General features: G+C 41.5%; 1 protein-coding gene and 1 pseudogene across 3 annotated transcripts in view; one reads left to right on the top strand and one right to left on the bottom strand.

Moving 5' to 3' along the window:
• Positions 1–2110: 2110 nt before the first annotated feature.
• Positions 2111–2482, bottom strand: LOC135965343 (cyclin-dependent kinase 2-associated protein 2 pseudogene; annotated as a pseudogene).
• Positions 2483–6463: 3981 nt separating this feature from the next.
• LOC135965572 (POTE ankyrin domain family member B-like) overlaps positions 6464–14514 on the top strand; it is a 28887-nt gene continuing 20836 nt past the window's right edge. For 2 of the 3 annotated variants that reach the window (XM_065522630.1, XM_065522629.1), the window contains exons 1-4: positions 6464–6858; positions 7120–7245; positions 11655–11769; positions 11929–12102. In XM_065522630.1, the coding sequence (XP_065378702.1) occupies positions 6464–6858; positions 7120–7245; positions 11655–11769; positions 11929–12102 (810 nt within the window). Of the gene's footprint in view, positions 6859–7082; positions 7246–11654; positions 11770–11928; positions 12103–14514 lie in introns of all 3 variants that reach the window. The other variant, XM_065522631.1, reaches the window with a different exon arrangement.

Genomic DNA, 14514 nt, shown 5'->3' with positions numbered 1-14514 from the left:
TGGACTTGAATAAAGACATTTCATAGAAAAACAATTATTTTTTATTTATTTTTTAATCTTTATAACTTTTAATAGTTTACAGCCACAGTGGCAGCTTTTATATGTGTACATGCATTTAAATACAGTTTTGTACCATAAATAGCCATGTGGAAAAATATCTGCCTCTAGGCAAAAAAAAAAAAAAAAAAAAAAAAAAAATCTTTGCCACTACATAAATACCTTTAAGTAATACTGAAAATAGATGTGAGGTAATTTTTTTATCTAAAGTGACCGTAGCCTATATTAAGACATATTCACTGTAACAATTCAAGTTTTAAAATCCTTGTTTTATAACTTGAAAATGTGTCTTTTTTGAAAAACATCTTTACATTTATCGCTATTGTACATTTATTTGGTAGGAAACAGGGATGTTTGATGTCTTGCAACAGGGATGTTTGATGTCTTGCAATGATAAAATGATCATATTCAATAGAAAATTATCTCACATTCTGCATAACTTCTGAACATTCTATAAGACAATTACAGAAGTGAAAAACCAATTTGTAGATAACTGAATGAGTACGACCATTTAATATATGTGAATAAAGGCATTTCAGAACATTTTAATGTACACTACACTTTCCGATAGTAAGATTTTAGGTTAAAATAAGATTATACTTTAAAAAGTTGACCATTTTGAAAAAATCATATCACTGTTGGCAATGCCATTTTCATACTTGAGATGCTAGTCCAACATATTGCTTATCCATTTGCTTCTGTTTGATTTTATTGTTATTACATTCATGATAATGCTAAAATACACACATACACAATTACTTGGGTTTTTTTTTGTTTTTTTAATAAAAAGCCCAAAGAAAAATGCTGACAACGTTCAGTTGAAATTTTGAAACTGGGTTTTATAATTCTGCCCACACACCAAAAGCTGAAATGGTCTATGAAGATGCAGTTTTTGAACTAATGAAGCAAGTAGTAAAACTGACAAACCAAGTGAAAATTATACAAGGAAACACAATAATAAGTTAACAAATGAATTATATATAATACAGTTTTTCTTCATGTTGACAAGACATCATTTAATCCTTTTTAATATTTTCCCTTCTCTTTTAAATAAATAAGCTTATTTGTTAATACTTTATCTAACTCTTTTATTCTCTTACCAGTGTCAGTAATACTTTATTTTTCATTATTTCTCTTATAAAGTGACTTCTGAACTTGCTAGTTTGTTTAAACTATCACAAGGTCAGAAAACCAAACACTGCATATTCTCACCCACAGGTGGGAATTAAACAATGACAACACTTGGACACAGGGCGGGGAACATCACACAGGGGCCTGTCATGGGGTGGGGGGCGTGGGGAGGGATAGCATTAGGAGAAATACCTAATGTAAATGAGGAGTTAATGGGTGCAGCAAACCAACAGGGCACATGTATACATATGTAACAAACCTGCACGTTGTGTACATGTACCCTAGAACTTAAAGTATACTAAAAATAAATACGTAAATAAAATAAAAAATAAATACAAACATATTAATCATAAGTAAATGAAATATCTGATGATCTTATGTCTGGTAGTAATGTCATCTAAGTATTTAAATATTCATCGATATATTCCTTTGCTAAATTTTCTTTTATTTCTCTTTTATATTACACTTTTTTTAGAGAGCACAACTCCAAATCATCTTTTATTAATGTAGAAAGGTCATATTTAGCAAAAGACACAAGGCAGGGAAGTGTCAGGCCTGAGGCCTGAGCCCGTGCTGAGGGAGAAGGGGGCTCAGGGCGTGTGGGAGAAGTGCTGGGAAGGGCTGAGTTATGGGGGCCGCAGAAAGTTCCAGTGGGCAACACTGTGGGCAGGTCATGGGTGGGACTCACGGGGACCTCGCTGCTAACTCTCGTTGCGTTGGCGGAGTGGGGTGGGGGGAAGGGAGGATCATTAGTGCTGCCACCTGGAGTGAGAGCCACCCCTTGGTTCCTGGAGGGCACCATCAAGGGACACAGGACAGGAAGCGCAGGATGGTTAGTGCAACTAGGGATGAGAGTCAGGGAGAAGCAGGTGCTCTGGAGTGGCCAGGAAATGTCCAGACACAGAGGCTTAGGAGCTTCCTGTTAAGTGTGTGGGTTCCGCTCTGTCTCTGCCAGGCATTCTGACTAGGGATGGATGATCCCTCTCTTCAGGCGCTCCGTGGTGCTCTTGCTGCCAGCAAAGGTGGTCCGGATCCCTTTGCCCATCTCCCCTGTGACCAACAGCAGTTCCATGTGGGTGCTCTGGCAGCCCTGGGTGCCAGGTGGTTTCATGGCCTACACACAGCCGATGGAAGGTGGTCCAAAGTCATTAAACAGCGGTCTGAAAGGGACAGCGGCTCCTGGCACTGAACCCGACGGTGATAGGACGCTTCCTGTAGAGACCGGGGTGCCCAGCCCAGGGGTGCTGGAGCCGGGGGTGCTGCTGGGGGCAGGCGTGATGGGTTTGTAGGACATCCTCAACTTCTGGGCACTGCGGAGCCAGCAGGCCGCTCCTCAGGGTTTGGCTGCCTGGCCGCTCAGCTGAGATCTGATTTGCAAGCTGGCTGCACACCCCGTACTAAATCTATGTTAAATTTTTTAACCGCAGTTTTTATTAATCTAAATACAGTTCAGATATTCTCGATGAAAATTTCACATTTGAGTTGAGACGTACTAAAATGTAAAATACACAATGGATTTCAAAGATTTCATAAGAAAAAAGAATGCAAACTATCTCTAGTAATTTTTACATTGATTACATGTTGCCACAGTATTTTGGATTTATTGAGTTAAAATATGCAATTATTTTTTTAAAAAATCTATGCTACATTTTTGTTAAACACATTTAAATAAACTATGAAATTACTTCTTGGGATAGAAAAGGGGACATTATTAAATATTTACCTAAATTTTTTCAAAAACGTATCTTTAACAAAAACATTTTCAAACAAAACAAAAGTATTTTAATTTTGAATAGGTAAAATAAACTTATTCCTGCTGAAATTCAATCCTGGTATGATTTCTTTTTTACACATTTGAGGACTCTGTTTATAACCCAGATAAAACATAAAGCTTATGAAACTCCTCTGAGAATGTCGAACACAAATTACCTGTGTAGATATCAGGGTGCAGATGATGCTGAGGCCGGGCTGGCCAAAGAAGAGCAGGATGAAGATGCTGTACTGGCACAGGGGCTGGCCCCAGGTCACCCGCCCTTCATGTACGTGGTGATGGTCACCTGGCTCACCAGCAAAGTGAACAAAAGGTCGGTGGCGGCCAGCCGCATACCAGTGTGTAGAAGGCGGTCTCCTTCTGCTCCTCGTGCGACTTGCACAGCAGCACGATGACCACCAGGTTGCCCACCACCCCGAAAATGGACGGTCCCAGGCCGTCCAGCAGATTGGGCTCCAGGTGAGGGACACATTGACCTGGGAAGGGGTTAACATGATGGTGGCTGGTGGTGTGCAGCCCTGGAGTGTGAAGCTGAGTCTGGGGTGATGGAAGAGAGACAAAGCCTCCATGAGTGAAATGACCACCTGCAAGATGTCAGAGCCACGCCCAGGAAATGGGATGCTAACATGACAAGGGAGGATCTCAGTCCCACTCTCTGGATTGCAACCACTTACCAACTGCAGCCACCCAAATCTCCAGGCTCGCTCTGCTCCTGCCAGCGGCACACCATTGCTGATCTTAATATGTATAAACTGAGCTTCACATTCCTCTTCCTCTCCCCCGCCCCCCCCCCCCCCCACACGCCTATCTCACTACTCTGACAAGAGCCATCTTCAGGGAAAGGTAACTCCCTAGTATTATTCCTGACAGATTCTGAGTTAATAAAATGCTCACGGAAACCCTGGAAGACAATTTGGAGAGTGTTTTCTTTCCTCCCTGGCTCCACTGGCAGTGCCCCATCTCCACGCCTTCTACCCAATGGCCCAAATCCCATGTCACGTGTAGCGGCCCCAGTGGTGGCCTCTGCATGAGCCCCCATGGTCAGCCCTCAGCTGTCCTGGACCAGCCTCCAGCCTGCCTTCACCTCCTCCTGCTCAGCCTGGAAAGTGCCAGGGCTTTGGCTTCTGAGAGCCAGGTCTCAGTGGCTGCGATTTAGGGATCTGAGGTCAGAGTGGCCAGTTTTCAAAAACGTGGGAAACAAGAGGGCCAGCGGGATGGATCTGGAAAGAACAGTGCTGGGTTACTCGTTCAATTTTTTTCCTTCCTTCAAACATGAGTCCCAGCTTTGCTGTGCCCCCCGGTGTAGGCTGTGGGAGGACAGCTTGCAGGTGTGCGCCGCACGTGCAGGTGGCAGGAAGCCTGGGTCCCAGCTCTGGCCGCTGTCCGCCCCAGCCGCTAGCAGCGTCAGCAGCTACTGATGTTGGCGGCTGCTGCTCACTGGCATTTATAAAGTACTCCACCCTTGGCTGGGTGCGGAGGCTCAGGCCTGTAATCCCACCACTTTGGGAGGCCAAGGCAGGTGGATCACCTGAGGTCAGGAGTTGGAGACCAGCCTGGCCAGTATGGCAAAACCCTGCCTCTACTAAAAATACTAGAATTAGCAGGGTGTGGTGGCGGGTGCTTGTAATCCCAGCTACTGGGGAGGTTGAGGCAGGAGAATCGCTTGAACCCGGGAGGCGAAGGTTACATTGAGCCGAGATCAGGCCATTACATTCCACCCTGGGCAAAATGAGTGAGACTCTGCCTCAAAAAAACAAAACGAAACAACAAAAACCCCTGCTCCTCCACCCCCTAGCATCAGAATACAGCAGAACATTTAGGTACCCACAGAACATAAACCAAGATGGTCTGTGTCCTGCATTTTAACAAACATTAGAGTTTTAAAAGAACTGAAATCATGTAGAATGTATCCTCCAGCCAAAATGGCATCCAATTAAAAATAAAAAAGTAAGATAATAGCAAAATCTTAAATACTTGAAAGATAAACAGCACATATTTTAGTTTTGTTGGTTTTTTCTTTTTTACATTTTTATTTATTTTAAGTTCTGGGGTACATGTGCAGGATGTGCAGGTTTGTTACACAGGTAAATTTGTGCCATGGTGGTTTGCTATACATATCAACCCATTGCCTTGGCATTAAACCCAGCACGCATTAACTATTTTTCCTGATGCTCTCCCTCTCCCGCCCCCATCCAGGGGCCCCATTGTGTGTTGTTTCCTTCCCTGTGTCCATGTGTTCTCATTGTTCAGGTCCTACTTATAAGTGAGGACATTAGGTGTTTCGCTTTCTGTTTCTGCATTAGTTTCCTGAGGATAATGGCTTCCTGTTCCATCCATGTCCCTGCAAAGGACATGATCTCATTCTTTTTTATGGCTGCATAGTATTCCATGTTGTATGTGTACCGCATTTTCTTCATCCAGTCTATCATTGATGAAAATTTGGATTGATTCCATGTCTTTGCTATTGTGAATAGTGCTAAACAGCAAGCACACTCCTAAGGGAAACGTCTCAAGGGAAACTATTAAATATATTAAACTGAATAAAAATACGACATATCACACTTGATTCAACACAGGTAAAGCCAGTGCTGGCAGGAAAATGTGTTTCACTAAATGTGTATGATGGAAAAGTAGAAATTTCTCAAATAAAATTTCAGCTATCACATCAAGAAAGTAGAAAATAGTAGCAAAATAAAACCAAAACAAATATAAGAAAGAAGCCCGAGCTCTGAGCGGCAGCCGTGGCCACCGGCAACAGCACCGCCACGAGTGTCTTGTGGGCTTTCCTCAGAGGAGCCTGTCAGCATCCTCCAGTTCCAGGCGCTCTAGCCCCTGTCCTGCTTCAAGAGGCTTTTTCCAACCAGAGGCCTCTCCTCCATAGCCTGAAGGCTCGGCCAGTTCCCACAAAGTTTGCCGGGAACGCAAGGCTGTCACTGATATTCGTGGGACCAAGACTTGTGCGCAGGTTGCACACATTGGCCACTGTCTGTGCCACGTGCAATGACGCCGCCTGAGGCGCGCACACCGCACGCGCACGCGCATAACGGCTTGGCTTGCCTGTAACGGCTAGGCCTGGCTCTGCGTTCCTGGCTTGGCTTGGCGTTCCTCCCTTGGCTGGGCGTTAATCGCTTTGCCCGGTGTTTCTCGCTTGGATTGACGTTTCCTCCATCGCGTTCCTTTGCTGGGCTTGACCTTTTCGCTGCTGGGCTTGGCATTCCCTTGGCTGGGTTGGGTGTTTCCTTTGGGCGGGGCGGGGCGGGGGTTGGCCCTTCCTGGAGGGGGGGCGTGAGATCACCCCGGCTGGGCGTGGGCTTTCCCCGGCTGGGTGTGGGTTTTCCCGGGTGGGGTGGGCCGGGCTCCCCTGCTGGGGTTGGCAGGTTTTGGCTGGGATTGACCTTTCTCTTCAAACAGATTGGAAACCCAGAATTTCCTGCTAGTTGGTGAAACTGGTTGGTAGACGCGATGTGCTCGCTACTACCGGCCTCCCCTGGCTGTTCAAAGCAGATGGTGGCTGAGGTTTCTTCAATACCCGCTGCCTCCGCTGTGAAGAAGCCATTTGGTCTCAGGAGCAAGATGGGCAAGTGGTGCCACCACTGCTTCCCCTGCTGCAGGGGGAGCGGCAAGAGCAACCGGGGTGCTTCTGGAGACCAGGATGACTCCGCTATGAAGACACTTAGGAGCAAGATGGTCAAGTGGTGCTGCCACTGCTTCCCCTGCTGCAGGGGGAGTGGCGAGAGCATTGTGGGCCCTTCTGGAGACCAGGACGACTCCGCTATGAAGACGCACAGGAGCAAGATGGCCAAGTGGTGCTGCCACTGCTTCCCCCGCTGCAAGGGGCACGGGGAGAGCAACGTGGAAGCTTGGGAAGACTACCACGACAGCGCCTTCATGAAGCCCAGGTACCACGTCCCCAGCTGCAAGGGGCGCGGGGAGAGCAACGTGGAAGCTTGGGAAGACTACGACGACAGCGCCTTCATGGAGCCCAGGTACCACGTCCCCAGCTGCAAGGGGCGCGGGGAGAGCAACGTGGAAGCTTGGGAAGACTACCACGACAGCGCCTTCATGGAGCCCAGGTACCACGTCCCCAGCTGCAAGGGGCGCGGGGAGAGCAACGTGGAAGCTAGGGAAGACTACGACGACAGCGCCTTCATGGAGCCCAGGTACCACGTCCGTGGAGAAGATCTGGACAAGCTCCACAGAGCTGCCTGGTGGGGTAAAGTCCCCAGAAAGGATCTCATCGTCATGCTCAGGGACACTGACGTGAACAAGACGGACAAGCAAAAGAGGTAACCGGGCCTGGGCTGGGAGGAGGCGGGACGTGGGGGGATGATGGGGACATACCCTCCTGGCGGGATCGGGATCCTGGCTTTCTGTTCCTCCGCAGGCCCCACACCACCCTGGGTGTGGAAACCTCAGAGAGGTCAGGGCACAGGCCCTTTATGAACAGCAACACAGAAACAAAACTTTAGCTGATTTCCTATCCGATTATAATTTCCCTCATAGAGCACTAATAGACTGTATGAAAGTGACTTAACTCGCAAAATCAAGTCGATGCAGCAGATTATTTTTAATGTACACATTTTAAAACAATGTTCTATACATTATAGAAAGGTGTATATTGAGAACTAAGTCCCATAATATATCAACTTCTGGGCTAAATATTTTTCAAATAAAATCCAATATGGATTTGATATCAATGTACCCTATGTAAATATGTCCTTTACTGAGGAACCTTACAAGGAAACTGAAATGGGAAGATGGTTTGTGTCCTTGAATAGGAAGATTCGTTTTTCTTAAGATGTGAGCTTTTTCTGTGTTTATCACTTTTACGTAAGCCAAATAAAAATAGCAAAGTTTTAGCATTTTTACACTGCACATCCTGTATTTTATTGCTGTAATAAATTAATTTTTTGTACCAGAATGGAAAAAGACTTGCTTTTCCAGATATCAAAATGTGAATGTGCTATTTCCACAAATTGTTTACTAACAACTGAAAAAATATCAATGAATAGAACAGAATAGGAAATCCAGAAATACCCAAATATATGTAAGAATTTAGCACTTGATAATGGTGATGTTTCATATTGATAAAGCAAGATTAATCATTAATAAATGAAATGCATGCTGTTTGGAGAAAACGAGCTAGATTTTTATGTCACAAAAGTAAGTTCCTGGAGTATAGATTAAAATTTTTAAATATACAAAAGGAGAAAAGTACCAGAAGAAAACACAAAAGCCTATTTATATATGCAACTATTTATTTATTTATTTATTTATTTTTCTGGGACAGAATCTCACTCTGTTGCCCAGGCTGGAGTTCAGTGGCGCAATATCAGCTCACTACAACCTCCGCCTCCCGGGTTCGAGCAATTCTCTGCCTCAGCCTTTTGAGTAGCTAGGATTACAGGTGCCCGCCAGCACACCCGGCTAATTTTTTGTATTTTCAATAGAGGCAGGATTTCACCATCTTGGCCAGGTTGGTCTTGAACTCCTATCCTTGTGATCCACCCGCCTCAGCCTCCCAAAGTGCTGAGATTACAAGCCTGAGCCACTGAACCAAGCATATATATGCAGATAAAATAAAATAAGCTCAATTTAAGATTGGGCAAGGTACTTTTTTGCATATCTACCAGTGACTTGTGCACATAGGAAAACGTAGTGTTCCTGGTAAGAGAAGGAATTTAAGTTAGAAGAGGAATGAAATACTGTTTTCTATTGAAGTTAGAAGAGGAATGAAAGGCCGGCCGCGGTGGCTCACGCCTGTAATCCCAGCACTTTGGGAGGCCAAGGCAGGTGGATTACGAGGTCAAGAATTTGAGACTAGCATGGCCAGCATGGTGAAACCCCGTCTCTACTAAAAAATACAAAAAATTAGCCAGGCATGGTGGCATGCACCTGTAATCCCAGCTACTCAGGAGGCTGAGGCAAGAGAATTGCTTGAACCAGGGAGGTGGAGGTTGCAGTGAACTGAGATTGCACCACTACACTCCAGCCTGGATGATGGAATGAGACTTCATCTCAAAAATAAATAAATTAATTAATAATAAAAATAAATAAATAAAGGAATGAAATACTGTCTTCTATCCACAAAGTTTGTGAGGGTGAAGAACAGTGGAACCTATGTAGTTGCTGAAAGTTTAGGCTGCTGCAACTTTTCTAACACACTTTGATGATAAGAACCACATGTTAAAAATGTGTATGCCTTTTACCTATCAACTCTATTATACTGAAATATCTATATGAAATAGAGACATATGTTTTTCTTGGTATTGCTTAAAATAGCAGTGTATTGAGAAGAGCTCACATAAAGATTTTATGAAAAAATTTCAGTGCATCCATAGGATGGAATAATATGTAACCATTGAAGGTGTCAGTAGATACAGAGATATGTTGATGTGCAAAGATGTACTTTGCTATATGAAGTGAGGAAAAAATCAGTTTGTTAATACACCTACACAAACAGAATCTGCTCTTGTGTTACCTGAAAACATGTAGAAAACATAATCAAACTTATTTCTGGGGATTTGTAAGTGAAGTTCTTCCCTTTCTCTTATCTGTGATTTCTGCAATGAATATCTGAAAAGTTTTAGTTAAATTTCACTAGTAATGAAATAATCCTTGGGAAGAGAAGGAATGTACTACTTGCATAGATACAAATAATTTCTCACATTTTGTTATTTATTTTTATTCCTGTGGATAGCTATCTTCTGTGAACTTTTACCCTCTTGAGAAGTAGAGGGTTTCTGTTTACCTGTTCCTGTAGATTTTATTGTATATACATTTTATTATAAAATTATCTTTTCATTATATATATAAACATGTGTAAAAGGTATGAATTAATTATTTTATTTTAGTTATATATTTATGAAAACTAAAATAGCAAATATAAATGACCATTACTATTGTAAATGTATTGCTCTACTCAACAGGAGCATTCTTTAAAAATATTGAACTCCCAAGCTGTGTTTATGCATTCTTTCAATCCGTTTAGTCATCAAACATAAGCCAGACACCTATTATGTGGAAGGCCTATTCTACCATCTCTCAGGATCCTTCCGTCTTTGAAAACTTCATATTTACCTGCTGGGCCTGAGCAAGTTGAGAGATTTAAAATTGGGGCATTAGGAGGTAATCTCAATTGAAACTTTTCTTCCTTCCTTTCAAACAAAAGCATTTCTGAAGGTAGACAATAGTAAAAGATAACCCTCAACTACCCTTCTGAAAATGTATAAGTCTTGGGTAAAGACTGTTTTAGTACTTTTAAGAACTAAAATGTGGCACACAAACAGCATGGAATACTATGCAGTCATAAAAGAAAGAACGAGAGCATGTCCTTTGCAGGGACATGGATGGTGTTGAAGGCCATTATCCTTAGCAAACTAATACAGGAACAGAAAACCAAGTACCGCACAGTCTCACTTATAGGTGGGAGCTAAATGATGAGAACGCACGGACATCTAGAGGAAAGCGACACACACTGGGGCCTATCAGAGGGTGAATGGTGGGAGGAGGGAAAGAAGCAGGAAATAGAACTAATGGGTACTGGGCTTAACACCTGGGTAGTGAAATAATTTGTACAACCAACCCCCTTGACACATTTTTACCTATGTAACAAACCTGCACCTCCTGCACCTGTACCCCTGAAAGTAAACGTTGAAAAAAAGCTCCACAAATAGTTTCATAAATTCATTTTAAAAGGAGAAGAATTATAACAGTCTTAAATCCTAATATGAATGATTGGAAATATCTAATGTACATACATTGTATAAATCTAAGTATTGATAAAAATGAGCCCATGCCATTCATTTGAATTTCAAGCTTTCTTTGGCTTAAAGTTTTTGAAAACCAAAGTAAGAAATAGATTATTTTAGAAATTTGTTTGTGTTTTCACCTCAGCCCTCTTATTCCATACTTCTTTTAAGAACTAAAATTTATCTAAATGCTAGTCATCTGACTGGAACCGCCCCAGATGTGTTATATTGTAACATATTCTACTTAATGTAAGGCACCAGGGATTGTATTATGCCCCATTATTGTATGTCTCAATAAGAGAATTATTTAAATGCTGCCAATTATAGTTATAGTAAATCATGAATTATAAGTGGCATTTCAGTGTGAGAAATGGTGAAACATAGAGACAATGATCATCTTAGAATCACTAAAATACATCGTTACCTGTAATCTTTAAAACATACCTGAAAGTGTAGGTATAATTGTATCATCTCATTGAATTCAAATGTTGTCTTTAGTGGTATTAGTAAAAATTATAATATCTTACAATTACTGAGCTGTTATTTGTGTTAGGAACTATTCTATATCTTTCGTGTAGAGTCTTATTTAAGCATTACTGTGGTTTCCTCTGAGAAATCGACTCTTTTCATTCCCATTTTATTGATGAGGAAATTGAGAGCCAAAATAGGTAAGCAACAGCTGGGAAGCATCAGAGCTTCAAGTAGGATTCCAGCCCACGTTGAATGCCATTCAAGGGCTCTGGTCTTCCTATTCAAATAGGCTGCTCTTTCATTCATACAGTGAGTCATGAGGTAATAAGTAGTGTGCTTTCTTCAAAGGGAAATTAAGTTTGTTTTGAAGGCAGAGTAATAGCAGGCTATTCTGTGTTTGCTATTGCATGAATCATTGATGTAGCTGTAGATAGTGCACTACAATTTCCTAAAAAGTCTTCTCACTCTCATAGGACTGCTCTACATCTGGCCTCTGCCAATGGGAATTCAGAAATAGTAAAACTCCTGCTGGACAGACGATGTCAACTTGATGTCCTTGACAACAAAAAGAGGACAGCTCTGATCAAGGTATGCAGTAGTCAACTATATCAGCATGAGATGGCTTTGATTTCAATACATAGCATAAAAATGAGTTTTCTCATTTAAATGGAACTAGTTGGTGAAAGCTGTGGAATGTTACTTTTAATTCTCAGGACTTATAATTTATTTTTGGTCTAATACTGACAGGCTGTACAATGCCAAGAAGATGAATGTGCATTAATGTTGCTGGAACATGGCACTGATCCAAATATTCCAGATGAGTATGGAAATACTGCTCTACACTATGCTATCTACAATGAAGATAAATTAATGGCGAAAGCACTGCTCTTATACGGTGCTGATATTGAATCAAAAAACAAGGTATGGGTCTACCAATTTCACCTTCAAAATACTGAAATGCATTTATTTTAACGTTGACCTGGGTAAGGGCCAGTTTTCCATATTTGGAAGCTCAAGCATAACCTGAATGAAAATATTTTGAAATGAGTTAATTATCTAAGACTTTATTTTAAATATTGTTACTTTTAAAGAAGCATTCGAGGGTACAGTTTTTTTTTTAATGCTCTTGTGGTTTATGTTTTTTTTAAAAACACTGAATTTGTATAAGGTAATACTTTGTTTTTTTTTTCATGCCAGGTTTTTTTTCCCCTAATAAATGTAAAATGACAAAATTTGCCCTGGAAATAGGTTTTACATTAAAACTCCAAGAAAACTCAAACAGAGTTCAGTGAATAGTAATCCTGCCCCTTTGGCAAGTTCCAAAAAAAAAACAAAAAAGCAAAAAAAAAAAACAGTAATAGATATGAGGTGATGGATTTCTCAGTGACAAGTCTTTTTCTCAGTGACAAGTCTTAAGATATTTCTGATTGCACATGAGGCAGAAGCGGAAAGGGAAAAAGACAGCAATCAGAAATATCAAGGCCAATTTGGAAATTGGGTAACGGAGGGAAAGACCATGAAGAGGTTTTCTGTGTGTGTGTGTTGCTGTTGATCATTCATTTGTTTCCTTTGTATGGTGAGACAAGGTTCTTTTCAATTTTAGAGAATGACAGTTTTCAGTTTGGGAGAGGGAGTTAGTGGGTTGTAAACTGCTTAGAGATCAATTTCAGGAAGCCTCTGAGGATCCAGATAGGCAGTGAATAGGTGGTAATGTAGTGGGAAACACTTGAGCAGAGGGAACGACAAGTAATTAACTGACTTAGTGTCCTATTCTGGTAAAAATGGCCAATTGGAGTCTCAACTCTGCTTTCAACTCTAGAATATCTTGATGGGAAGGTGGGTGATAAGGGGCTTATAAGGGGCAAGATCAGGTTGGATTTTGAGTTTACTAGACCTTGTTCTACTCTTACCGGGGAAAATTATGTGATGTTTTCAGCAAATGAGTCTCTCTCCTACTCTTTCCTCTTTTTGGCCAAATCCTCAAATGATAAAGGGAATTGGTTATGTGGATGAGCGCTGAGACTGAAGTAATCATCTATTGCACTAGCTTCCAGCTAGAGTTGTGCATTCCAGTTACCTCAGGAAAATTTTCAAATAATCCACAAGTCTAGGCTTTCCCCTGAAGGTTTTGATAGAGTAAGTCTAATATGTACATTTAAAAATGTTTCCTTGAAGCCAGGCGTGGTGTTGCAGGGCTGTAGTCCCAGCTGCTGGGGAGTCTGAGGTGGGAGGATTGCTTGAGCTCAGGAGTTCGAGTCTAGCCTGGTCAACATAATGAGACCCTGTCTCTAACAACAACAACAACAACAAATTTCTCAAAATCTGGATACACTTCTGCTTAAGAACCATGAATACATAAGTGTAATATGTAAATTCTTATGTCTCAGAAACTTAAGATATTTCCAGAAGAGTTGGAGTTGCGTATGTGCTAATTCCTTTCAATCTTTCCTTTCCAATAACATTAATCTAACTTTTTTTTTGGTTTGTTTTTGAGATGGGGTCTCAATCTGTTCCCCAGGCTGTAGTGCAGTGGTGTGATCACAGCTTACCACAGCCTTGACCTCCCCAAGCTCAGGTGGTTCTCCAATCTCAGTGGTTTTTTTTGTTTTTGTTTTTTGTTTTTTTGTTTTTTAGTAGAGATGAGGTTAATGCCATGTTTTTCAGGCTGACCTTGAACTCCTGGGCTCAAGTGAATCACCCACCTCAGCCTCCCAAAATGCTAGGATTACAGGTGTGAGCCACCATTCCTGGCCAAGTCTGACTTTTATATGTGGATGAGACATTAAAATGAATATTATTGGCACTATCAGCTTACGGAATAATACCTTTTCCTTTATACCTTCAGTTATTCCCTGCCATTCAGAAGGTCTTTAGAAATTTGCAGTGAGTAGTCTTTCATTAAGTAGAGAATGGCCCTCTCAGGATTTTGTGTCTCTTTGTTCACTTATTCAAGTGCTTAGGTCAATAAGTCATTGTTAAGAGCAGAGTTTTCTCAGTTAGAATTGTAGCAAATTCTAAACCTTTTTTTTAATCAACTGAAGCTGTATTGTGGACTATCCATTATGTCTCTTATGTTTGCAGAGCTTTGACATAATCAAGATGGCAGGTTTAAACACTAAAAACCATGGAGTTATTAAGAATACAGACGGGAATTCTGTTAGTTTCAGTAATCCTATGAACTGATGATTTAGTTAACAATCTGGAAAAAGTAAATACAAATAGATTTTAAATGAATGAATGGAAAAATTCTTCAAATGGGCAGTAGGAGTATTAATAGCAATTTTTATTGCACATTGGAGCTTGAACTTTTGGTAAAACATGTGAAACTAAAGA

Source organism: Macaca fascicularis, chromosome 10 (genome assembly GCF_037993035.2).
Source record: "Macaca fascicularis isolate 582-1 chromosome 10, T2T-MFA8v1.1".
Lineage (NCBI taxonomy): Eukaryota > Metazoa > Chordata > Mammalia > Primates > Cercopithecidae > Macaca > Macaca fascicularis.
This window is presented reverse-complemented; position numbering and strand designations above follow the sequence as displayed.